This window comes from Diospyros lotus, chromosome 14 (assembly GCF_014633365.1).
Source record: "Diospyros lotus cultivar Yz01 chromosome 14, ASM1463336v1, whole genome shotgun sequence".
Classification (NCBI taxonomy): Eukaryota; Viridiplantae; Streptophyta; class Magnoliopsida; order Ericales; family Ebenaceae; genus Diospyros; species Diospyros lotus.
The window spans coordinates 12,202,287-12,228,130 of record NC_068351.1 but is presented as its reverse complement, the minus strand read 5'-3'; the positions used below and the strand labels follow the sequence as shown (position 1 = coordinate 12,228,130).

The window sequence follows — 25,844 nt, the reverse complement described above, 5'->3', positions numbered from 1 at the left end:
TCTCCCTCTCGATTGTCATGATACAACAATAAGAAAATTAAAAATTTATCTACTTTAGATCAAAGTTAAAAGTTAATTTCTGCTTTAAAAATTACCCAACCAAAAAAATGCCTATAAAAAAATAGTCCAACCCAAAACTTCCGAGGTCTACAAATTTTACTTCTTTATCAGTCTTTTCTTTTCTCTTTCGATTTGTTCTTAATTTCCTTAATTCGATTTGTCAGTTGCTTTTGTTATGGTTCGAAAACAACAATAAAAGGAAAAAGAGAAATTGGGAGAACGGATGAGAAGAGTCGCAGGAAGAGAACAGCGGAAATTAATCATAGTAGGTGTAGGACATTCTTCAAAATACAATCAATAACCAAATCCTAAACTGAGAATGGTGGAGACGACATAATCCAGGAGGAAGCTAGCTGCTGTCTACAGAAACAGAGAAGAGAAGAGAAATGTTCACTACAAGGGTGGGTGATAAAAGAGGGGGTTGTTTCTTTTTTTAGCCCTTTTCAGGCTTTCTTCTGCTTCGACGGGGGAGCATAGACAACGCGGAAAATCCAGCCAGCCAATGTTGCTCCTATGAAGGGGCAAATCCAGTAAACGTAGAAGTGATCCCATTTGTCGTGTCTCTTCTTAACATACGCCCATCCGAATGCCTGCACAGACCATCCATCAAATACAGCTTTACTATATAAATTGCAGACAGTAGGAATGGGAGGTTCCACAGTTGAAGGAAAACAATGAATGAATCGGAGCCATTTCTGTTTTCTGATACTATATATCAAAAACTTGTGAAAAGCAATCCCTTGAGACAACAATGTGCTAGAAAAAGTGGAGGTAAAACTCCTTATAAAATATGTTAATATGACAGGCTAATGTCATTAATTAATTTTCCAAAAAGAGATCAACTACGGTGTTCAATAGTGAGATTTAAGGCTTATATATAGTTTTTGCGTGGTGTTCCACAGCATCCTTTTTCCCCCCAACAAACACGCACAAAAGTTTTTATAGCAGAAATAAACTAACCCACAGCAATGGATTGATGTTAAAACCTATTTAAGACTCTTAGATGAGAGAGAGAGAGAGAGAGAGAGAGTACGGTGATAACATCAATGATGGCAGCAACCGCACTAAGGCAGATGAAGCCAAGGGCAGATATCCCCAGCAATGAGGATTCTTGGTTAAAATCATTCCATTAATGGTTTTTCTTTTTCTTTTTTTTTTCTTTTTTGTTGGTTTTCCCAATCTTTTTATTTTCTGAAGAGTATGTTCGTTGTACTCCCTAAAACTGGGCAAAAGCTGTGCCCCAGATTCAAAGTTTTAGGCTATCATGATAGATTTCTCATGGAAGGAGCACGAGTTAGAGAGATCGTAGAACTAGATAAGAGAGCTTTGGAAGGCTACTGCTCAATAGTTGGGACTACTCAAAACCCACAATGGCGCAGAGGAACCTTCTACTATTGTCAGGATCATCCTTAGCTTCAATTCACTAATTGATGATTGGAGGTTTGCTATCTTGGTGCAGTTCCCGAACAGAGACACAAGTCCTGGCAGAGTCTTTTACACCAAGGACATTATTAAAAAGTTGATGCTCATGAACATGCATTGCCGACAAGTAGAATTGTGGAAGGAAGCAATTCAAGGAAACAACCAGACACCTAAATTGCCTTAGGATAGGATGAAAGCGAGTGAGAAAAGACAGAAAAATATAACTAAATAACAGAGGAGAAATGACAGCAGAAAAATATGGCAAGACAATAGAGAGGAGAAGAGGAATAAAGAGAGTGCAAAGAAACATGAAGAGAAGTACAGAGAGAAATAGTGGAGCAAAGAAAGATGGGAAATTTTCTCTTAACAATTAGAGTTCAATAATCTGCCAAAACTTTACATCATACAGGAAATTAATACTTGTGCAACCCTACTCAACCAGGAAACAGTAAAAAAGTATAAAACAAAATCAAAACATGATCGAGCCCCTAATGAGACCGAAAAAAACCTGAAGTCTAAAATAATTAAAATTCTTGGTCTCAGAAGGTCATAAGTGCATGATTCTAGTTTGTTCTCATAGATTTTCCCTATTGTATAGTTATACAATAAGGGTTTCCTTGGGAAGAAAGAAATGGGTCATCCCCTTTTACTTTCAACTTAATTTTGGGCAGGGGAGCAAACGAACAAAAAATGAACCGTATGCAATCAACTCAATCTATTATTAAGATCAATCTCAACCTTTATGCCATTTAAAGTAGATCTTGATATAGAGTTAAGAATTAATGTTGCCATATTTCATAAAGAAAACAGCAGCAATCTTTAATTTATGTCCTAGGCAATCTTTAAGGTTATGGTACAAGTCTTCTAGAATATCAATAGCAAGTGAAAACAGATATGGAGTGAAATTGGAGAAACATAAAAAACTCCTTGAGCCATTTGCACACCTTACCCATACCCTTTTCATGTCCAATTTAGTTCAAATTATTCCCAATGTTTCAAGAAACAATATAACATAAGCTGCCAAGTATGTTAAAAGAAAAAAAATAAAAAACTCCTTCTGACACATCTCTATATGTATTATATATTTACATATATATAACAAGCAAGACAAATAAACATAAAATACTTATATAAACCCCTAGATTATTTGTGTCTCATTCTTAGTTCTGAAACTCACCAAGAAAAGTTCCAACAAAAATCAAAATGTCTTCTTCTCTTTTGAAGTTCTTTCAAAAAATCATTTTCTCAACAGTCCCATCTTTTTAATACAGATTCAAAGATCAGACACCAAATTGAATCCTAATGCCTAGCAAGGAAGACAGAGAGAGAGATGCCAGCTACAACCATAATAATAAAACAAACAAGTATGCAAGAATACTAGAAAGGATACCTAAATGCGAAATAAAAAAACCTCAGTGTACAATTTTCAGACACCCCCATTTATTTAAAGAGCCAAGGCAGCGCGTGACCCTCATGCACATTAGGCACACATTTATTCAAAATGTGTATAAAATACTTATACAGCATTCTTTTAATATGTACTTATAAGGAGGTAGATGCAAACTCATAAAATCACAAATGACAAATAACCAACCCTAACATCAACTAATATTATTGCAGAAAAACAATTAGTTTCTTTTTGCAATTAGTTTCTTCCAACTGCAAAAGAAATTAAAGGAAAGAAAAAATTACAACAGAAAACACTGCAAAAAACAATTAGTTTCTTCTAATTTATTTTGCAATTAGAAGAAAGAAAAAAAAAATACAGCAGAGCAAACAGCAAAAACAATTAGCTTCTTTTGCAATTAGTTTCTTATAAATTGCAAAAGTAATTAGAAGAGATAAAAAAAAACCAGTAGAGCACACAGGAAAAAGCAATTTTTTTCTTGCAATTAGTTTCGTCTACATTGTAACAGAAATTAGAAGAAGGGGAAAAAATTAGAGTAGAACACACAGCAAAAAACAATTATAGCAAAAAAATTAGTTTCTTCTAAATTTCAAAAGAAATTAGAAGAAGGAAAAATGAAGCAAAACACAGACATGCAACTAGTCCTCCAACGAGTGAACATCACAGCCAAAGAATCCCGGTGAGTGAGGGATCCAGTAGACCTCCAGCTTACCCCTCTGGATTTGCATCTCACCAATATACAAGAATATGCAATCAAGTCAACAAGAAATAAGAACTAAGATGACCAATGGACAAGAGACACGGTTCTAACACATAAATATAAGGTGTGTGCCTCGTGCCTCTTGCATTGCCCTGTGCCTCAGTGGTGATGAGGTGCACACAGCTGCGAGCCTGCGACTGGTGCCTAGGCATGAGCTTGACAACTATGAACACACATGCAGATGCCGAGGTGGCATGGCAAGTATCCTCATTAACCACTTCGCTACGTGTGTAAAAGATAATCTACTTAGGGTCAGAAAGTGGTACAACGTGTCATATAGCATCTTATATTTTATAATAATTGATAAAAAAAAAAGTTAGTATGGCAACATAAAAATATGACATGATGCATATTCCCTGTGACCTGAATGCGAGTTATTTCCTAAACAGGACCAAAATGAAAGACAAAAGCAACATATTAATGCAAAAGCAAAGTCATAGCTCAAAAGCAGTTGATGCAATGCAATGGTGTTGCAAATATTATGGCTCGTTTAGTCAGAAAATATAATATAAAATGACAACAAGCTACTTACATTGGCAGGATTCATGGAAGGTCCAGTATAGGGGGCACCAGTAACAACCAATGCTACAGTTGCCACTGCCATTAACCAAGTCTTCAATGCAAGGCTGCGTGGACCCCTAAGAACAATCAAAAGGATTGCAAAGGTAAGTGCGAAGGTCAAAAACCCCTCAGCCATGGCTCCCGTATGTAAATCAACTTTCAGAGAAGGTCCCCCAATCATATGTTTGTACTGCTTAGGCATCACTTGAGAAATTGACAAGGCACCACCAACTGCACCAGCTGCCTGAAAATTAAACAAAAAAGGCATGATTTGAAAATTCTAAAGATGTTTATATCACGTTCATTTTAGGCAGATGATCATCCGCATCGACTCTTCCATTGAGTGTCCATCTAGAACCAGATAGAGTTTCCTATATCTATAAGAGTTCAGTTCTTAAATAAAATTTATTTTTGTTTTAATCTATTCCCCTTTTAAGGATAACACCTCCTGTCATGAGTCAATAGAGAAAAAAGTTATTTGCATTCATAATGTGAGGATATATCAGGAATAACCATGCATTCATGTCTCAAGAAATTAGGGTTTCCATCTAATCTACCAAAAAAATAAAAGAAAACAGATTCCTGAGACAGAAGAAATTTAAATTTTGAAGGATGCCAATCACTTTAAGGGATCTATTTATGTTTTTATTTTTAATTGCCATATGTATCAAGGCAATCAACACATAGTGTTATGTGTAGACAGGGGAGCACAATGACGGCGGCTAGCTGCACTGTCAATGGAAGGCTCAAGAGGTAGATTAACTGTAAAGGCCATTTGAGCTAGGACCAGAATCAATTTTTGTAGACAATCCTCCAACATTCAAGAGTGATCATAAAAATCTGGAACTCAAGGAAATATCAACAGACACGAGATATTCTTAAAAGGATTTCAAGAAAATATCAACGGAAGACAAATTTTTATGGAATAATTTAACTAAAATTGGCTGCAAAAATTGGATGGCTATATAAATTCATTCAAAAATGATTATAGCCCGAGATAGCATTTACAAAGTGATGGTTCACAAATATTCTCAACCCAAAACTATGTGAATTCGTCGTGATGAGCAGGTAGCGAAGACGAGCAAATTTAACAGTATTTTAGAAACACAATATGGCGGGTAGGCCACCTGGACAAGAAAGCACTGAGCAGAGCCGGCCCTAAGGGTAGGCAACCAAGGCAGTTGCCTTGCCCCCCCCCAACTAAGGCTGGTCCAGGTGACCTTGTTGGCATGGGCCATCTCACATTTTAATAATTGAGTCCATTTTATATTTAATTAATTTTAAATTAAAAAAATAAAATTAATGAGAAGAACATATAATTTTATTTTTAAATATAAGACTTCATATAAAATTTCGCTTAGCGCGCTGACATCTCAGGGCCGGCCCTGAGAAAGCTCGGCCTCCAAGACTAGGCTGTCTACAGAATGATGATAAGAAAGAATTTACCTTAAAGTTTCATATGGACTATGTTTGGATGGAATAAGGATTTTTGAAAGGAATGGAAAGGAAAATGAAATTACTTGTGTCCGTGTTTTCACACCTAAGCCCTTTCCTTCATTTCTTTCTTCCCCGAAATCCTAATTCCAAACGTGCAGTAGCGTTTAGTTCGATTTCCAGGTAAGTATCAAGGCTTTAAATCGGGATTCAGAACACAATAGCCGTCAGACGCTGGCTCAGAATGATCTAGATATCCATGGCTTCTAACGAGTGAACATTGAGAATGGAATTTCATTCGAGAACAATTCACCGGAGAAAAAGGTCAACGCACTCCCGAAATGGTATGGTCAAATCTAAGTCTTCACTCCATCTTTCGGGTTGATCCAGCCACAAAATTCGAAAACCACGGGAGAAATTCGCAACCGATTAACCGAGCTGCTGCTACTTTTCACTTCTCCCAAAAGAAAACAGAGCAAAAAGATCCTCCAAACTGCTAAGAAATGGAGGGAGAACAAGGAAGCAAAAGAAGAATACCTGAGCAGGGAAGCGCATGGCAGTGGTGATGAGGGAGCCGGAGCCGAGGCCGGCGGCGTAGAAAGCGGTGGTGCCGCTGGGGTTGAAGCTGGCGCCGCCCAAGATGCCGCCGACAATGGTGAAGATGAAGACGAGGATGAAAACGAGGACGGTGGTGATGAAGAGCGTGGCCATGCCTTGCGCCCCGACGGCGGCCGAGATGATGGAGGTGAACGTGCCGATCGTCGAGGCACAGAACACCCACATGAACGTCAGCACAGCATCGCCGATCGCCGTGCGAATCGCCTTCATCCTCTCTATCTCTGTCTTCTCTGTCTCTCCTATCCCGAATTCAACTCTCCCCTGCCTCGGCTAATGGCTATTGTTTTTAAAGCAGAGAGGGTGCTTATATAAAGAGTGACTAACCTACTCCAATCTGACGACTGGCTGGCTGGCTGGCAAAAAATGCTCGCTCATTGGCCCGAAAGAGCCAAGCCGTGCAGTGCAGTGCAGTGGTGGTTTCACGTGTTTCGGGGCTCGTCCTTTCCTTTCCTTTCCACTTACCAACCATAGGATTAGAATACTGATAGTTTCATCGGAAAAAGTAAAACAAAACACAAAAAGAAAAAGAAAATAAACCCCTCCATCTGCAAACGCAACCTCACAATAACGACACTTGTATTTTAAAAAAAAAAAAAAAGAAGGAACAAAGAATATGTTAGCCCTCATAAAAAAAAAAAATACCTCTTATTCAAAGCAATCAGATAAGGCAAATCGATAAAATGGGAAGGATATTTTAATTATTTATACATGTATATATAATTTAAAATATAACTCTTAATATATAATAAATAATATGATCATAGAAAAGAGAGACATAGTGACGATCCATATTCCTTGGCAACATGTCAAGTGGCAGCAACTAATGACGAAAGGGTCAAATTGACACACAATCAACCAATACAATACAATGCAGTTAAAAATTCAAAATTATAATTTTGAAGTGGATTTAATTAGTTAATTGAGTCAACAAATAGTGACAAAATTATTATAATTCTGTCTCTACTTTAACAGTGAAAAAAAAAAGGTAAAAAATCACGAGATTACTTCTGTCCTGTCGATGGATCCAATGGGATTAAGTAAGTAAATATTAAAATTTTCTTAAAATAAATAAATATCCATAACTCAGACCCAACCTTGGACGACTTCAATGGAGCTATTGTTGTCAATTGTTTGAACAGAAGAGAGAGAGGGAGAGGAGAGGGGCATTATTGTTATTATCATTATCAATAAAGGACAGCGGCGAGGTAGCGGCGGCAACCTCCTCTTGAATCCGCAGCACATCCACTTTGAACGTGACCAGACCACGTGCTCCACCCACGTGGGATGGAGGCCAATCAGGTGCTGAAGCTCCTGCATTTTAAAAAACGGAAATGTAATTTAAACATGGACGGGTAACAAAACTATTTATTTATTAATATATATTTTAATCATTACATTTAAAATATTCAACGCCAGGCCACGGGGGAGGCACCCTTTCATTAAAAAAAATAAAATCAAAAGACTCGGGAGGTCAGTTGAAAAAAATAAAGTCTTCGGTCCAGCAAAGCTCTCTACTCCATGGACACCACCAAGGTCTAAGGAGATGTTTTCATATGTAATAATATATACACAACACGTAACCCTAACGTATTATCAAACATATTTTGCCTGTAGGGTATTTCTTTTTTTATTTTTTACTTGACAAATGTTACGTCGGGCAAAGACTCGGCTATCTCAAGTACTTAGATTCAAAAATAAAAACCTGTCAGTGAAACATTCAATAAACGAAGCACACATGAATGCAAAAATGAAAACAAGCATAAATCATAAATGGCACACGGTGATTTTATCGTGATTCATCGTTTAAAATAGAGTTACATTCACGTTGAACTCTGACAAAAAGAATTTACTGCACTAATCAAAAAATCGATTATAGTCTCCAACCTCCATATACATATCTCATTCACTTATTGTACACTCAATGGTTCACTAATAAAAATGTCCCATAATCATAAAAAATATCAGAGGCGAACATAAGAATCAGAGAGAAAATAGAACTTGTACAAAGCAAATCAAAAAGTGAAGAAGCCCGAATGAAAGAGACCCTAAGAAGAAAATTGAAGGTTGTGTTGCACATATCTCGAGAAGATGGTAGGATATAAGTAGGCAGAAATAACAACAGAGATGAAGTCTGGGGATCGAATCAACGGCCTCAAATGCAACAAACTAAACAACAAGATGGTATGAGAGAGAATCAAATGAGCCATGAAATGACGATTGAGCGATTGCGCTATGACCCTCATTTCCCTTATCAAAACGGCAGCGTTTTGCCAAGTTGATGCTTTGCTTTTCTACAACAACGAATAACAAAATTAGGAGTTAAAGGATTTTAGTTTAAGCAATGATCCTATCCCAATTGGTGCTCAACTTCTTTGGTTTAGGGATTATGATTAATGATCACTTCTAAAATTTACAAGACACAATCATGGGACATAAAAGAAAATAAAATTGTACCTTTAGAGTTATTGTTACCATTATTTGTCCTTTGACCCCTTAAACTCGATAGATAATGACAAAAGATCGTGTTAACTCTAAAGAAAAACAACATTAAAAGTTAAGAAATTTTAAAATAAAACTTCTCTTCACCAAGTGCACTTTTAATCATTGGAACATTTCCTTATCATCCAAAAAGACATAACCAAGATTATCAATAAGTAGTGAGTCCTTTTTTAAGTGTTAATTATTGCAGACTCCATATTAATGCACTTAATTTTGTTCATAGACATACCAAATGTATATGCTATCATAAATAATATTGCTCATACCACTTCCCGTAGTTTTATTAGGCGCCCTTAAGTTGAGAGTTTGAAAATTTTAAGTTTTAATATTCTATTTTCTGATTATTTATATAATTATCAATCATAAAATTCACAAATTTAAAAATAAGAGAATGTGACAAAAGGTATTTTTCAAAATATTTTGGTTGGGTTGTCCTAACCTCCTGTCTCTCTCTTTTGTACCTTAGTCATTTGGATTTTCTCCTTTCCAAAGAAGTATATATCCCATTCTCCAAAAGGATAAATATTATAAACTTGTATGAATAATATATTAAGCTTTAGTCATATGATTTAGGTTAGTTATATGAATTATACTTCATTAATTATTTTTGTTTTTATTATATATTTTATAAAATCTTGATAACTCAAATCATACATTGGAATCTCTTATTATTTTTATTTCTCTATCTTCATCTATCTCATTTACTGAAGACTTGTTCCATTATATTTTTTAAGTCTTTGATGATCATATTCTCTTTCGTTTTTTTTCTAGCATGAAATATCCATACCATTATCCGACTAATCCCTCTGAGCTTGTGCAAATTGTCTCATCCACATGCATTAGTTAAAGCTTCACATGTGGCGAACGAAGCGCCACAATAGCAACAAAGGGCATATAGTGTCGACATAGACTGTAACGCCCTATTTTTTTCTGGCGTTAAATGATTTAGAATTTTGAAAATATATTTTTTCTAACATAATACATTCAATCCAACAGACACAAATTAATTCCCGACAATCCCGTTATATTTTCTGACCATATCAAACTTAAAATCAGTAAGTTAAGACAGGTAATATCATCATAAATACTGAAGTTAGATCGAAATCACTTTATTCATAACATGAAGATCATACCATCATTTAACATGACATCATCAAAGTAATATACATTATAATCAAAAAGTCATGCTACGAACCACCTACAAATCGTCGTCACTACTTGGCAATTCTTTTCCCTTTAGCACCACTGCTTTCACCTACAAAGTTCGAATATTTTAGGGACAAAGTCCAAATAAGATGTTGAATCATCTAAGTGAGAGTTCAAAACAATTTCATGAATATATGCAAGATGTGAAACAAAACAAACATATCCCTGACATGTCCCAGCCCAAGAAAATCTCATACAACATTTAACCCTAATCGAGAAAAATACAATCTCTCTAAAGGCAACACAATCGCATCGATATATTGGCATAACACAGTCCTAGCTTAAGATACAACATCAACGCCTCTCCCTGATTCAATGGAAAACCATTGTTACCACTTCCGACACGGAATGATCAACATCAATTCAAGAACCCTGTGAATCACTCCACAATCATGTCAGGAATTACGTTTCTACTCAAAAGCATATCGGATCACGTCAACAAATCCTGACCACAAGATGATCAACATTATCCCTAAGAATCCACGTTCACCTCAAAAACAATGCTATCGCTCAAAGGCATCTAGGGTGGTGTCTACTCGCAGCCCTGTTACTTAGGGGTGTGCATTCGGTTATAACTGAACCGAACCGCTCGATTTTAGCTAACTGAACTGAACCAACCCTAAACAAATAATCGAACCAAACCAAACCAAACTACTCCACTAACCGAAGTAACCGAAATCAAACTAGTCGATTTTAAATTTAAACCAACCAAACCAAAAATCGAACCGAAACCTACCCAAAAAGTGACTACCATACTGCCAAACATATACGAAGAATGAATGGAGTTGGACACAGAATAAGATTAAATGAACATGATAAAAAGAAACAAAAAAAAATGGTAGCTCAAGATTTTACCAATGGCCGATGAAGAAACACAAATCTAGAGATGAAACTAACCTCAAGGTTGCAGCTAGGAAGAAGAATAGCAGTTAGCTGCTTGATCCAGAGATGAATGCCGAGCAATAGATCTGGAGTGAGCATTAGGACCATAAGGTTTTGAGGTGAGGCAGCCTCTCCGACTCTTCGTCTCTGAGGGATAGTGGTGGCGACGGTGACCGTGGATGGCGGTGGGGGGTGGCCAGCAGAAAAGAAGAAGAAGATTTCTCTCCTGTAAGGGCGGGGCACTGACTCAAAAGGGTCGAACAGCTACCACGAGAGGGTTGTGGACTAGGAGAAGACGATCTTCCTGATCTTCCCTAATCTGGAGTTTCATCACGTCGCCTCAAGCTAGGGTGCCGACGAGGCTGGTGCCGACCATCGAATCGTCCTTCTCGTAGGAACCAACGTTGCGGGGGTTGTTGTAGTGGTCCACAACCCTCTTGTGGTCGTGGTAGGGGATGGAGAACTTGAGAAGTTGCATCACTAGTGAGGCAAGGGATGGAGTCGAAGAAGGAGAATAGGACAGGAGAAGGCTATTGGGAAGGGAAACCACCTGAAGTTGCCAGAAGAACTCACATGGGGTGTTGTGCTCTGCCAGAACCACGTGGGGTGTCGCACCCACGTGTGGGGGGGGGGTTACGAAATATACGGTTCGGTTCGGATACTTCGTTATTTCAAGTAAAAAATCGAACCGAATTTTTAAAAAAAATTAACTAAACCAAAATTTTGAAAAAAAATAACCAAACCGACCGAACTTGTCAGTTCGGTTCGGTTACTTCGGTTTAACCGAAGTTGTGCTCACTCCTACCGCTACTTAATCCAATCCGGGGTGGTGTCCACTCTCAGCCCCACCACTTGTTGACCGCCAAGATGATGTCCACTCTCAGCCCCCGTCACATATGGGCATTTTCCCTTGGCACACTTTCCTAGTGTTATCACTCAAGTGCCACATCAAAGGTTGATATCCCACATCCTACATGGACAACATAAACACATGCCAATGCCACATACCATGAATCAATGCATTATATAAAATAACATTTTATGCACATAATTTATCACACAAAATTTAATGCACATACATAACACTTTGGGATGAACCTCCCATGTAAAAACGACCATCACAGGTTAAATCGTTCACATGCAACAAAACCCTTTGCATATAATCAAATCAAGTTTAGGTAGAATCAAAACCAAATATTTAAGGGAGAACCACTCACAATAAACCAAGTTTTTAAGTAAGAACACTCACCTTGAACGAAACTCAAAGCACCTTGATTCTCGTGCTCAACCTCGATTTTTGTGCAAATCCTTAAGTCTTTTGACCAAACCACCTCCTCACATGCCCTCACGTGTTGCTCAATTGCTTTACACGTGTGATGCCTCACATGTGCTTTACATGTTTCTTCTTTTCTAGGAACAAAAGCCATCTATTCACTAAGCTCAAATCACTCTTGTCGAACACGAATTTATCACAACTTTGAATGAGAAACCCTTGACCATGAACACGTTATTTATAGTGCCAGGATTTTGTAATAATCATTTCAAATCTTACCAAATTTTATCTAATCAAATCTTGCCTAAATTAAATCTTATTCAAATTTTATTCTTAAAGTCATTATGAGGTTTTTTCTAAATCTCTCAAATGTCCATAGGAAAAAGTTTTCAAGAATTACACATTGGCTCGAACTTTTTGAGTAATTGCACTTAGACCTCTTGTAACTTGGTCCCAACCATTTTTTTAATTGCACTTATACTCTTGAAGAAAAGATTTATTACGCTAATATCTCAAGATTTTAGGTAAATTACACTTTTACCCGAACTTCAATATTTATGATTTTGTCCCTAGCTTAGAAACTGAACTTCTCCCTCAAGACCTTTATAACCCTTTAAAATGTTATACTTCCTCAAATATTTACATCTTAGGGTACTCTATTCCATTGATTCAATAATTAATTAGTTAAATCATTTAAACTGATTCCAATTTCTTGAACTTATTTAACATTACGCGATACGGGGTATTACATAGACCCTACCATATAACATGGTGGGTGGAGTACCATATCAACCACACACATCACAAAAGACTACACATATCCCATCATGCATTTGGCACCCCAAAAATCCAATTAGAAAATACTTTCTACACATGATCAATGAGACTTAAATATGCGTCAAGTATGAATAATCTAAATCAAAGTAATTTCAATGTGTAAACCAAACTAAGAGAAAATAACAAAAAATATTATCGAGCCATCAAAAAATCAGAGTAAAATAAGTGTACAAAAGAATGTATACTATAATAAAATAAACAAAAGACTAAACTACCCTTAAAATATAATAATAATTACAAAAAAATACTAATACACTAACACCAAGTAATCTTAAGATTGGAAGAATAATCAGTTTGAAATTGAACAACCCCGAGGGGTTTTGATGATCTTATTTTCACATAACAAAATATTTTTAATCATATTTCACACATCTTATCCTTAGTAGAATCATTTGAACCCTATTACAAATAACTCTATTTCTAATTTTAACTTCTTTTAACGATTGCACATCTACCATGATATATTTATTTCCATTGCACTCACATTTATTGCCCAATCTGTTTCGTGTAATATTGTTGGTCTTATAAATATATAATGTTTTTTAATTTTAACAAAATTTTACCATTTCATAAAGTGGTGCTTGCTGAATTCTCATTTTTTATTTTTTTTATTTTAAAAATCTATTAATAGGTGTAGCACCACGAGTCGTTACTTAAAAATGTTAATTGAAGATGGCTTATAAGTTTATAGAATTAAATAATATACCCAGAAATTCCCCAATAAACATTGACGAGAGATTAAAGCGTGACAATAAGAATCTTATTGTTATGAAAGTCAAATTATTGTATTTAGTAGTATAAATAAAAAATATTAATTATTTTTTTTTAAAAAATTACTGCTGGTTAGACATTTTTAAGTATTAATAATTCAAAATGACATATTTAAATAAATATATATACCAAATTGAACAACATAATACCAAAATCAAAAAACACATAACAATATGTTCATTTATTTTCCAATTGGAACGTAGGAATAAAAGAAATAGGAATTGGGTTGAGATTTGGAGGAAAATAGAGTTGAATGTTTATTTTGTTTTTATATTACATAACAAATTTGTTTAAAAAAATTTGACTCCACTCTCTCTCATTAATTGATAAGGTAATTTTTTCGCCTCTCTTGATAAAAAGACTAAATTTGTTATTTATGAAATGATATTGTATTTTTTTTACTAATTAAATTTCTAAATTGAACTCGCAATCCTTGATTTAAAATTGCATGGTTCTAACAAGTAACTAAAAGATTGAACATAGTAAGTCTAAAAGATCATTAGTTGATGTTGAGGATGGGTCTATGCCAACCTTGATTGATCTCTTATAATTTTTGAACTTTTATTTTTGAGCGTAGATTTCCAAAATTAAGTCAATATTCGACAACAAGAGATTAAACAAAGTAATGAGTAGAGAATGAGACATCGTGTATTTGTCATTGAAAAATTACAATTTTTTATATCTCGTATGGGGGATGATCTAAACGTTATTCTTTTCGAAGGTCTTATATAGGATGTGACCAAGCATTGTTAGGATGTGATGTTAAAGGGCTTGAGTCATGCCAATTGAATCATACTTATATTAATGGTAAAGGTATCATATCGTTCCACATGGTAGGTCTAAATATCTTTCAATTGATACTCATGTTAGTTCGTCACGAACAAGCCATGTATTAATTTCCCACTAGTACACGTGTTTTATTCGGTTTGGGCCAAGTTATATTTGACATTAGTCTACCAATTAATTATTTATTTCCAATATTAGTGTTATCCAACAAGTTAATTATGATATAAAAAAAATTAAATCAATTTCTAAATATTACACTCTACTCTAATTAAGTTCCCAAGCATAGACATGTAGAGTTTTGTTGTCACCCAAAAATATTCATCTTTATTTATTCTATGTTCAATTGTTATTTATTATTAAAAAATTAAAAATCAAATATTACATTTGATAATATTATTAGAGAGATTTGTTGGTAGGGATGGCAATTGCAATCGAAATCATGGAGAATCGAATCGAAATCGAATTGGTCAACGTGGTTAAAAATCGTTTGACTAAGTAATGGTTTGGTTTAGGAAAAAATCGAACACTGTTTCAATGGGTATGGTTTGGTTATAGTTTTCACTAAATCCAAACCAAAACTCGAACCGAATATACATATATATAATATATATATTTATTTAATATATTATATATACACATAATATATATTGACTAATGTAATTTTTTACAAATATTTTAACTAATGCATTACAAATATATAAAATATTTAACATTTATAAAGTAATTAACAAATAAAAATAAAACATAATCTTAAATTATTTTATTTTTATCAATCAAATAATTATATCCAAGAAGTTTGAAGTTAATTTGTAACTTTATGCAAAAAGAATGTAATTTTATTAGAGTTTGTCTTTGTTTGTTGTGAAGTTATCAAAAATTTTTATGAATGTTATTTGCAAGAGTTTGTCTTTGTTTATTGATATGGATCAAACTAAAAAAATTATGATTAAAATCAAAATCAAATAGTTTGCTTATGATTTTTAATTTTTAAAATTAATGGGTAATGGTTTGATTTTGATTTTAATAATTTAAGTTTGATTTAATTATGATTTTGATAAAATCAAATCGAACAAGTGCCAAGCCTACTTGTTGGTACATGAAAACCTAGAAGGACCCATGGACTCACGAGCACCATAGGATCGAGATGAACACTTGGCATCACCTAACCAAATCTCCACCCATAACGATCCTTGCACCCTAGGCTCACAGATACCTCAATCAACCATCAGTATTAATTGTGGCTTATGTGATCTCTATTGTGGAACCACACACAGTGACTAATGAGTTTGGATGAAGTTAATGCACTAAACCTTGATTTTTATCATTAATCATAGCTAAAAATCTAAATAGATGTGATTCCCACACTAATTTATGTATAAAAGGCAAACACCCAAATAAAGAAAGGTATCCAAGTTTATTGCAGAGAAGTATATCCATTTCTGTTACAAAAAAACTTTGAATTATCTAAATTTGACTTATTCATTGGATGAGTTATCACGAAAACTTTAGGACAGCCATTCTTTGTGATTGTAGGGAAAGTTCATAGTAAGATGCCATCAACCTTACTTAGGTGACAAATTTCTCTTAAAGGGTGTATAATCCTTGTACCATCATATAGCCTCATCCATGGGGAAATGAAAGAACTTGAGGTTGTGGTGCTAGAAGCCAAAAGTATAACACACAATTTCAAGGTAGCATGGTATGATGCATGTTGAGACTCGACAAAAAATTTAGGGTTTTGCTTAAGCAATCACAAAATATTTGATGGTCTGAATGGAAACAAACATTCACAGTGCTGGAATCAAAAATATAAACGCAGAGAAACAAAAATAAGAACAGAGACAGAAGAGTTTTTACCGTGGTTCACCTCAAACTGAGACTACATCCACGTTGAGCTCGAGAGAGAAGAGCTCACTGCACTATGAGATGAAAATCGGATTACACGCTCATAAACCCTCACAAACAAAGTCCTCTAACAATTAATGGTTCGAGAACACAAAACTGCCGATCAATCACTTAATACAGATTAAAGGCAAACCTATCGAACCACAAAAGCTATACAGACATGTATAGAAAAGAATTAGGGAACAAACCAGAGAGAACCCTAGCCAAAAGGCGAGAGCCTTCAACCCGCAAGAACCAACCCGATGGAAAACCCCTTTCTGATTTTTCTTTCATTTTTTCTGCCTCTCCCAGTTCACATCTCGAGGCAGCAATTAAAAGCGATCAAGAGCGGCTGGGATTGCGCCTCAAAAAGTGTGGATGAATGGACCAGATCAAATCGTGCAAGCACGATTATAATCCCAACAGAAAACGGCAGAGGAGCAGGAGAGCAGGAGATGATCGGGCAATGGTTGAGGGAGCATAATCAGGCGCCAGCTGAGGGTCAGCTGATGGTTGCCACGTGCAGCCATCCAGCGGCTGCCAAATGGCAGCACACGGTTGCTGCACGTGGCCTTCCAGTCAGCATAGAGTAACGACACCGTTTGGAGCTTCACAATTAACAATGCAGAGTCCCACCACGATCATATACAAACAAGAAGGTGAACAACCAATCTTATTGTGAAAAACATTCCAAAGGTCAATCACTAGATATGGAAGAAGTTGAAGTGTTTAATATTAAAATATAGGAGATGGAGTGGCGTTCCAAACCTTCTTCCTCTATAATAAAGAATTATGTAAGAGACACCTACAATAACCAAAAGTGTGAAGAAAATCAACCCTTACAAGGAAGGTACAAGGAGAAAGGACACAAAAAGGAAACAAGAGAGAAGAAGAAATATGAATGAATCTTCTCAAAGACACCACCATAGGAACTAATAAAAATGATTAACTAACTATGAGTCTAAGAGCCCAACGAGTAGCAAGGGACCAAGTATGAGCTCGAGCTTGTTGAATGAGGGAAGGACATGAAAGAAAAAAGAACATAGGACTCATGGAAGGAACAACTCATGAGGTTATTCATTTGCATCATTTTTTGTACAACAAATCATTAGGGATCAGATAAACATGTAATTCAAAGTACCACAACTAAACCAATATAACAAGTCTGATCCCAAGGACCATCTACATTATTCAGAAAGAGCCATGGAATTTTTAAGTGCCTCAAACGCCATAATGTGTAGAGGTTTTACCTTAAAAGTATAATTAAAATGGTTCTAGCCTTTAGCACTGAGAAGCATTTGTAACTCTAAGGAAATGGTTGACTAGTTCCTAGCTTAATTAGCTTATCAGTAACTAACAATTTCACGATAAAACCAAACATCAGTTTGTTTCGTATTAGGCATAGGAATAACAAAATGATCATGAAGACATTGCTTGCTTCAAGGCTGAACTAATGACAATGGAGAAGGCAAAAGATATATAGGGTAGCCATGCCACCTTCATAAAAGGCTTGAAAGAGATAAAGTTTTTCTTTTCCCTATCTAAAAAACAATCCTGCATCTTAAAACACATGTTCAATATATCCTAAAAGTATAAAAGTGTGGAGCAGTTATTGGTCACTCAACGTGAAGGAGAACCATTCATTATAGAGTCCTCAAGCCCTAACCCTTGGCAACAAGAAGACACCTTACAAGACTAAAATGATGGTAGAAAGGTTCTGCAAGTTGAGGATTGCTAGATGCATGCCTCTTAATACTACGTACTCCTAAATGGTCCAAACCCATGTAAATGACAAATGATAAGTTAAATGACAATTAATATTGTTTTTTCACAAACAACATAGCCATGACCTAATAAATGCCCATACTTGAAATGGGAAATCGAGAACCTATAGGCATCTTTGGAGGTATGTGTCAAACTAGTCGTGTGGTAATAAAAAAAGCTCAGTGAGATCTAAGGAACCTAATAAGCATGGGCATCTTTGAAGGTATGTGTCAAACCTCCAAAGATACCATGTAGATGACAAATGAAAAATTAGATGACAATTGGTATTATATTGTTTCACAAACAATGTAGCCATGAACTGATGAATGTCAATATTTGAAATGGGAAATTGATGACCTAACAGGCATGGGCATGTTTGGAGGTCTGTGTCAAATTAGTCATTTGGTGATGAAAAAACTAAGCCATAATCAAGGAACCTGAGACAAGACCCTCATCCACCACAACAAGACCCCATGACCACGAGAATTATATGCACTATTTTAAGAAGCTTGACTTTTAAGAGTTCCATTCAAAAAGGATGTTGCATGTACATATGCAACATATAGATGCACTAAGCATCAAATGAATCGTATATTGATCCAAATGATGTGATCATGGGATCATATACCATCCTACAGATTATCTAAGGTTGGGTTCTCCTTTCTCTGGCACATGTGCTTCTGGTTGTACCACTAATTGTAATTGATCTGGTTTCTATTTTTGCTTTGGAATAGCTATATTCTTGGATGGTTTTCTGGGTTTTCTGAAATAAGAAATTGAATCCTCTTGGTCATTCTATATGTTTTTAAGAAGTTTAAATTGCCTTTATATCCTAACCCTCGACCTGGTTTGTCACAACCATGATTAATGAGATCAATTGATAGGCATGTGTATCTCTTTATTTTCAGCAAAAAAAAATTGATATTTTTGTAACTAAATATTGTTAAGAAATATGGTTTTGTGAAATTTTACTGCCCTTGTCTAGGAAACTTGCAAATCTTATACAAAATTTCTATGAGTATGTTGTGCACTCACTTTTCAATAATCCTTTACTCAATAAGAAAATTTTTACTTTAACTAAGTAGTACCAGCCATTATCATTACAGAAATGGTCTTTCTCTGGAGCCTCTTGCATATTCTAGTCAGAATTTTAAGCACTTCATGTCATAATTGAAATGTCTAACTTAAGTGTTGTTACCTTCACTTGTATCCCCTGTTTATGGAGGTTTAGATTTGGGATACATGATATTTGTAGTGTATCCCTACATATTTGTCTGAGCTCAACATACTGACATTTAGATTTTATTTCTTTCTTTTACTATGGTCTCTCAATTCAGGAATGACATCATTATCTTGATACATGCCACTAAAATATTCTTATATTTATTATTGTACTATACTATAATGAAATTAAGAATCAAATTGTCTGGATATATTGCTGGGACTAATGAAGCAATTAATATGATTCCTAACAAGTGGCATCATAGGATTATTTCTATGTTTTATTGACGTATTTATTTTTTATTTTTTTTACATACTTTTTCTCGTCTCATGTAATGTTTAATCATATTTTTTACATACTTTACTTGCATGTAGATGGGAGGATATTGACAATGTTAAAACATTTCAGGTACAATCATTTCAAAAAATTATATTTTTTAAATTTTATTATTTTAATTAAGATGACTTCTAATTTGAAAATGGGTGAAGTTTCAATCAACTCTTCTACCTCTCATCAATGAATAATGTGTGAGCATGGTGTACCTATTTGGTGCTATACATCGTGGACTAAATCTAATCCAGGAAGAAAATTCTTACGATGTTGATTTTGGAAGGTAAGTTATCTTATAAATGAAAAAAAATTTAATTAACATGGAGTTGATTGTTTGATAGTTTTGGTGGACAGGATGATGATTGCAAATGGTTTTAATGAATCGATGATAAACGTACAAGTCGTGAGAAAGCATTATGTGGAGCTTTGCTGGATAAGTTGAAACGTAACATGGAAGAAATAGTTGAAAATTAGAGAATACTTCAAGAACAAGCGGAGTTTTTTAAGAGAAGGCCTTAAGGAGAAAAGAAAATATACTAAAGTTTAAGAAAGACCATAGGTGTATAATGAAAGAAAACTTTCAATTGAAAATGAAACTCGAAGAGTATATGATGAAAAATGTTAAGTTTGTTAGGAGTCTAATAGTGTTAGAATTGAGTTGTTTTGTGTTGATTGCATGGCTGATGAAAAATTATGATAGTAAAATTAGGTATTTGGCTTTAGTTAATAAGTGTATAAACATGAAAGTACATTTATTGTTTGTTAATTATGTATATAATCAATTTGATCGCTTGATTTCTTGATTTTTTGTTTATTATTAAGCATGCAAGTTTCTATTACAAAATTCGTAGTGGCCATCCTGAATTATGTTTTAGCAATTATGCATATTTTCAGGTGGAATCTCCTTAACTACCTTGAAAGAAGATGTACCTTAAAGTATGTGTTAGAAGAAATATGAGACTCAAAATAATGAAATATTATACTGCTTTGGATGCAAAGTTTGAGGACCTAAAGATATTCGAAGACTCAACTTGACGATTGAGCCTTGATGAAACTGGCATCCATGGGAAGAAAATAAAAACAAAAAAGTAGTCCAATGTAAATACCAAAGTGCATATAAATTATATCAATTTTTCATTTCTAAACAAACAAACAAAAAATCTACATTACATGAAAAAGAATATTTATTCCAAACACAGCCTAAAAGAATTCTTCCACAATGATTTAACTATAAGATTATAAAAACTATTTTCAAAATTATAACTAGGAATAGAGTTTGCTTACATGCCACTGATTCAAAACTACTAAATCCTTATTCCTACCAAATTTATATCAAAGACACACAATAAGGCACACAAAGTACACTTTCCATTTGTTGAAGGTATTTCCCGCTATACTTTTTATGGGCTGGGCCCAGCCCAGCAGATTGACCCAATCACATAAAGTCCAGTAGGCCCCGAACTTCGTTCATCAAAGCAAACTCATACCTTGCTGGAGCCCGAGATCAGATCGCAGGATAGAGCGAGCTTCCAAAAATACCCTTAGTTCATGAGCCTATCTGAGCGAGCTCCTAGCAACTCTTGCAGTTCGTCGGCTTAGTCGATCAGCTCGCATAACAAAAAGGGTCGTATGCCACGAGATACTAGTAGGTCAGGGGCCGCCCCAACTGGACCATTCAGGCCCATTTTCTCGACCCATTTAACTAGCCCATGTTAGTCCCATCTTAGTCCCTTTGCAATAACATCATTACAGCCGCACTTGGGTTTTCGCGCATTTACCTCAGATCCTATCCTCATTAATGACAAATCCCATCTACATTAATGAGAGTCTCGTCGGTGCCTTGCTGCTGCATGGACGTTCCCGTCAACGTCGGCTATTGATTAGTGGTTAATTTTGTAAAAATTATGTTATAATTACACCTTTCTTTTGATCTTAAAAATGGCTTAAATTAGATATTAATATATATTTTATGGTTATATGCAAGTTTAAATTGAAAGATGAATGAAATGAAGTTCTAAAGTAAATAATAATAATATATAAAATTTATATATAATACATATACATCATTATATGCATGCATGTAATATATATAATATAATCTAATATATATATATGTGCCATGTGTAATACATATATAATATATAATTTATTAATAATATTAAATTATTTTTTTACCAATGAAGAATTCAAACCCATGAAGACTTAAAGTTCACGAAGAATTCAAGCTCATGAAGAATTCAAGCCCATGAAGAATTCAAGTCCATGAAGAAATCAAACTCATGAAAAATTAAAGTCCATGAAGAATTGAAGCCCAATTTGAGCAATCCATGGAAGATATTATTTGGAGAAAGTCCAAGGATTATTTTTAATCCTAATGAAGATTAAAAAACTAATTTATAGAAATCTATTTTTATTTTTTATGTGAGAGCTTTATTAGGTGTGTTTTTTAGCTAAAATCCATTTAACTATTAGGTGGATATTATAGCTAAAATCCATTTAACTTTATGAGTGCTTTATTAGGTATGTATTTTAGCTAAAATCCATTTAATATTAGGTGTGTATTATAGCTAAAATCCATTTAACTTTAAGTGTGTGAGTGCCCATTAGATATAATTATGTCTAATTGAATAATTGAAATTGTGTGGTTTGTATTGCATCTTGTGGTCTATAAATAGCTCACTTGATTGCATTTGTAAGTGTGATTATTATTCTTGAATCAAAGTTTAATTATTTCCTTAGAATTCTCTCTTTGAGAATTGCTTTTGTTCTCACTCATTTTCTTTAGTTTTTTCTCTTGTGATCTTATTTCTTCCTTTCTTCTTTTAAATTCTTATGTCATTTATTATTACTTTATTATTCACCGCCTAAATGACCGGTTAATTTATGCTTTTAAATTTCTGTAATTTTAATTCTTGTCATTTAGTTATTCACCACCTAAATGGCCGATTAATTTATGCCTTTAAATTTTTGCAATTTTAATTCCTGTCATTTAAATGTTCACCGCCTAAATGGCCGGTTAGTTTTTGCTATTTTAATTCCTGTCATTAAAATTCTGTTATTTAAATTATGTCATTTAAATTCATGTCAATTAATTAATGGAAATGAGTAGCTAAATCTAATCTTGGGTTAAGGCAAGGACAGTGTCCAACGCCAATGATTCCCAAAGAAAGCTGCACTTTAAATGAGTAACATTAATTTAAATTTCAATATGAGTCTGTATTAATTATTAAAAAATCACTAGGTTTGAATTGGAGCGTAAGCCTACCTTAGAGCTTTCATGCCATGTATGAGAGTTATTAGAACTGGAAACGCTATCATACCCAAACCCGGATGATTAATTTAGTATTTTGTATATTAATTGCAATTGGACTTATGGTAGTTGCTTAAATTAGAATCTCGCATATCATGTATGGGGATTGCTTAAACTAGAACTATCATCATCTTTAATTGCATTTAATAACAAACCCTCATATTTGAAATTAAATTAATGTTGCTAATCTTTTATGCTAAAATTTAGGAATCAACGGGTTGGCACTGAAATTGTCTTAACTCAAGTACTATCCAATTTTATATTCTCACTCAAAGTATTTATTTCAATTACTGCCTTAATTTATTTCCTAGTATCTGTTGTTTAAAAAACCATAAAAAAAAAATCTTTTTGCCAATTTGTCCAAATGTGTGTGTGCTTGTGTGACATTCTTTTTATTTTGCCATAAATAAATCTCTCAGTGGACGACCTGAACTCATTCAGAAAATATAAATTTAAGTTTAGACTACAACTGTACTCGTACACTGATGAGTATAAACCTCTCACCTAAATAAAGAAAAAAATATAAAATTTTTATTGTGTTTTGTTTTGTGTTTTAATTGCAGGGTGGGAGTGCAGCCAGCTATTCCATCCCATCATCTACATACATACAACACATGCAAGAAGGTATTTTCTCATATATATCAGCCAGCTCTTTTCAGAGCGATGGTATGTTTTTTCTTCTGCCCACTTATTGATATCTTACACACTTACTTGCTCGCTCACTGACTTGGGCATTGAAATACCTTGCAAGGACGGGCCGACGGGTCAACTAATTGAACCAGATATCCTATTTTCTCCCTCTCGGATCCACCGCACCAGTGCGGGCCAACGAATCACCATTGACCAATTCCGAACGTCGACACCATTGAAATGCCTAAGTGCTCTCTCCATTGTTGGCCAAAGTTGAGGGATTTGGGAAATCGTTTCTTCTTGAAACAGTCACAAAAAGTTCATAGCACGAGCCTAAAGTCGACAAAGCAACCTTACCACCATGATATGGGGCCTAAACCATCTACATCAAGTGAGCCCTGCAAAAAAAAAAAAGAAAAAAAAAAGAATAAAATTTTAGAATCTTCATGGAGTAAGCCTAGTTGCCTCTGCTTAACTAACACCATACTATACAAAAAATAGACATATTGGATCTAAGAAGAGATTTACTTTAAGTGGTAAAAACAGTCTCTGAAAAATAAAATCTAAAAACAGTCTATGAAAAATAAAATCTAATTATACGTTCGCATAAATATAGAATTGAGGTACATTGGCATAAACCTCGCAATCTTAAAAATTTGGTGGGTTGTCATTGGGCTGTTGATGGGGCAGGTACATTGGCATAAATGGTAGAGTCGTGCCAAATGTAGGCATCATAGGCACTCCGCGAGCAATATTCCAAGTTTGGTACTGAACAGCCTGCAATGAAAGAGATTAGATGAAAAAAGATGCATGTAAAGCATAGGATATAACCTATAATATAAAAAAAAAATTAAAATCCAAGTTATATTATTAACCTAATCTTATCCTACTACTTACCATCATTTGTTCTAAGTAGGTTATTGGTGAAAGCGCGTGATATTATGCATTTTGTGGAAAAGCTTGATTGAATGCTTGAGCATCTTGAACAATGTTTTGCTTCAAGCCCTTGCCATTTTTTGATTTCGAGGTTCCCATCTAAACATCAAGCGAAAGTAACAACCATTACAAGTAGGAATTTGAGCACACAATCAATTCGATGTAAGTAAAAAATATAAAAAAACATACACTCGCTTTCTTGGTACTTGTTTTCAATGGGCCCTTCTTGTGAAGCTTCCTAGGGGCTCCCTTTGTCTGGAAGCATCCCGGATCCATTATTTTTCCATTAGAAGTTATTGTTCACTCTCCACAATTAAGGAGTTGTTCTTGCACATTTTGTTCAACATATATATTACTACCATAGCTTGGTTTCGCATTGGATATGCTCAATGCATTCATTTGAGATTCCATAGTTGCCCAGGTTCATTCTTCGTCGTTTGCTACCAAGTCAGCTATCTTCGCAAACTCACCACACAGTTCATCGTATCTTAACTAACTAAGGGTACTAATCCAATCATTGTAATTGATTCTAACCTTCATGTAGGATCTATTGACATCTTTCCTCCATCGCCATAAGATATACCTCTCAGGAATTGATCTGACTCCATTTTGGATCAATATTATAACTGCATACTGCAAATTATTTCTTTAAACTCGAACATGTGACATGTGCAAACAATATCACATTTCTCTTTCTCAAAAACAACTGAATAATTTTTTTTTCCTTTACTCTATTGTCAAATATGATATCTTCTTGCACCTCGTACCCAACGGTCCCTCTTCGGTAGACACAATATTGCAATACATCTCCCCAACGAACTCTTCTTGAAACTCCTTGAATTTTGCGATTATGTAGACTTTCTGAAATTATTTCTCCATGAGATACTTCGATGCACATGGGACCATTTGAGAAAATGACTTAACATTGGCCTGAAACTCCTTTTCTACCTCACACCTCATTGCTCGCTCATATTGTTCAACAAATTATTTCAACGAGATTTTCGAGTGTATATATCAATCGAAGAATGCATTCATACTCTTATTTCGTTGCCTTGTTGACATACTTTCCCAAAAACTCGTTTTCAAGAAACATGGGACCCATCAACCTCTTTCTCTATAAAGTCCATACAACCAATTGTTGTCATACAGTGCATATTGCTTAATTATTGAATTCTAGACCTGCTCGAATTCTATAGGACTCTGTGATTCATACATCGCGTCATGTACGGCTGAAAAAATATAAGCCTTGCA

General features: G+C 34.7%; 1 protein-coding gene across 1 annotated transcript; it reads right to left on the bottom strand.

Moving 5' to 3' along the window:
- Positions 1 to 298: 298 nt before the first annotated feature.
- Positions 299 to 6,619, bottom strand: LOC127790423 (aquaporin SIP1-2-like). Its single transcript, XM_052319942.1, has 3 exons — positions 6,183 to 6,619; positions 4,183 to 4,455; positions 299 to 650 (listed from the first exon to the last, which is right to left on the bottom strand). The coding sequence occupies exons 1-3, from the start codon at positions 6,471 to 6,473 to the stop codon at positions 504 to 506; spliced, it is 711 nt and encodes a 236-aa protein (XP_052175902.1). The 5' UTR covers positions 6,474 to 6,619; the 3' UTR covers positions 299 to 503.
- Between the last annotated feature and the right edge of the window lie 19,225 nt (positions 6,620 to 25,844).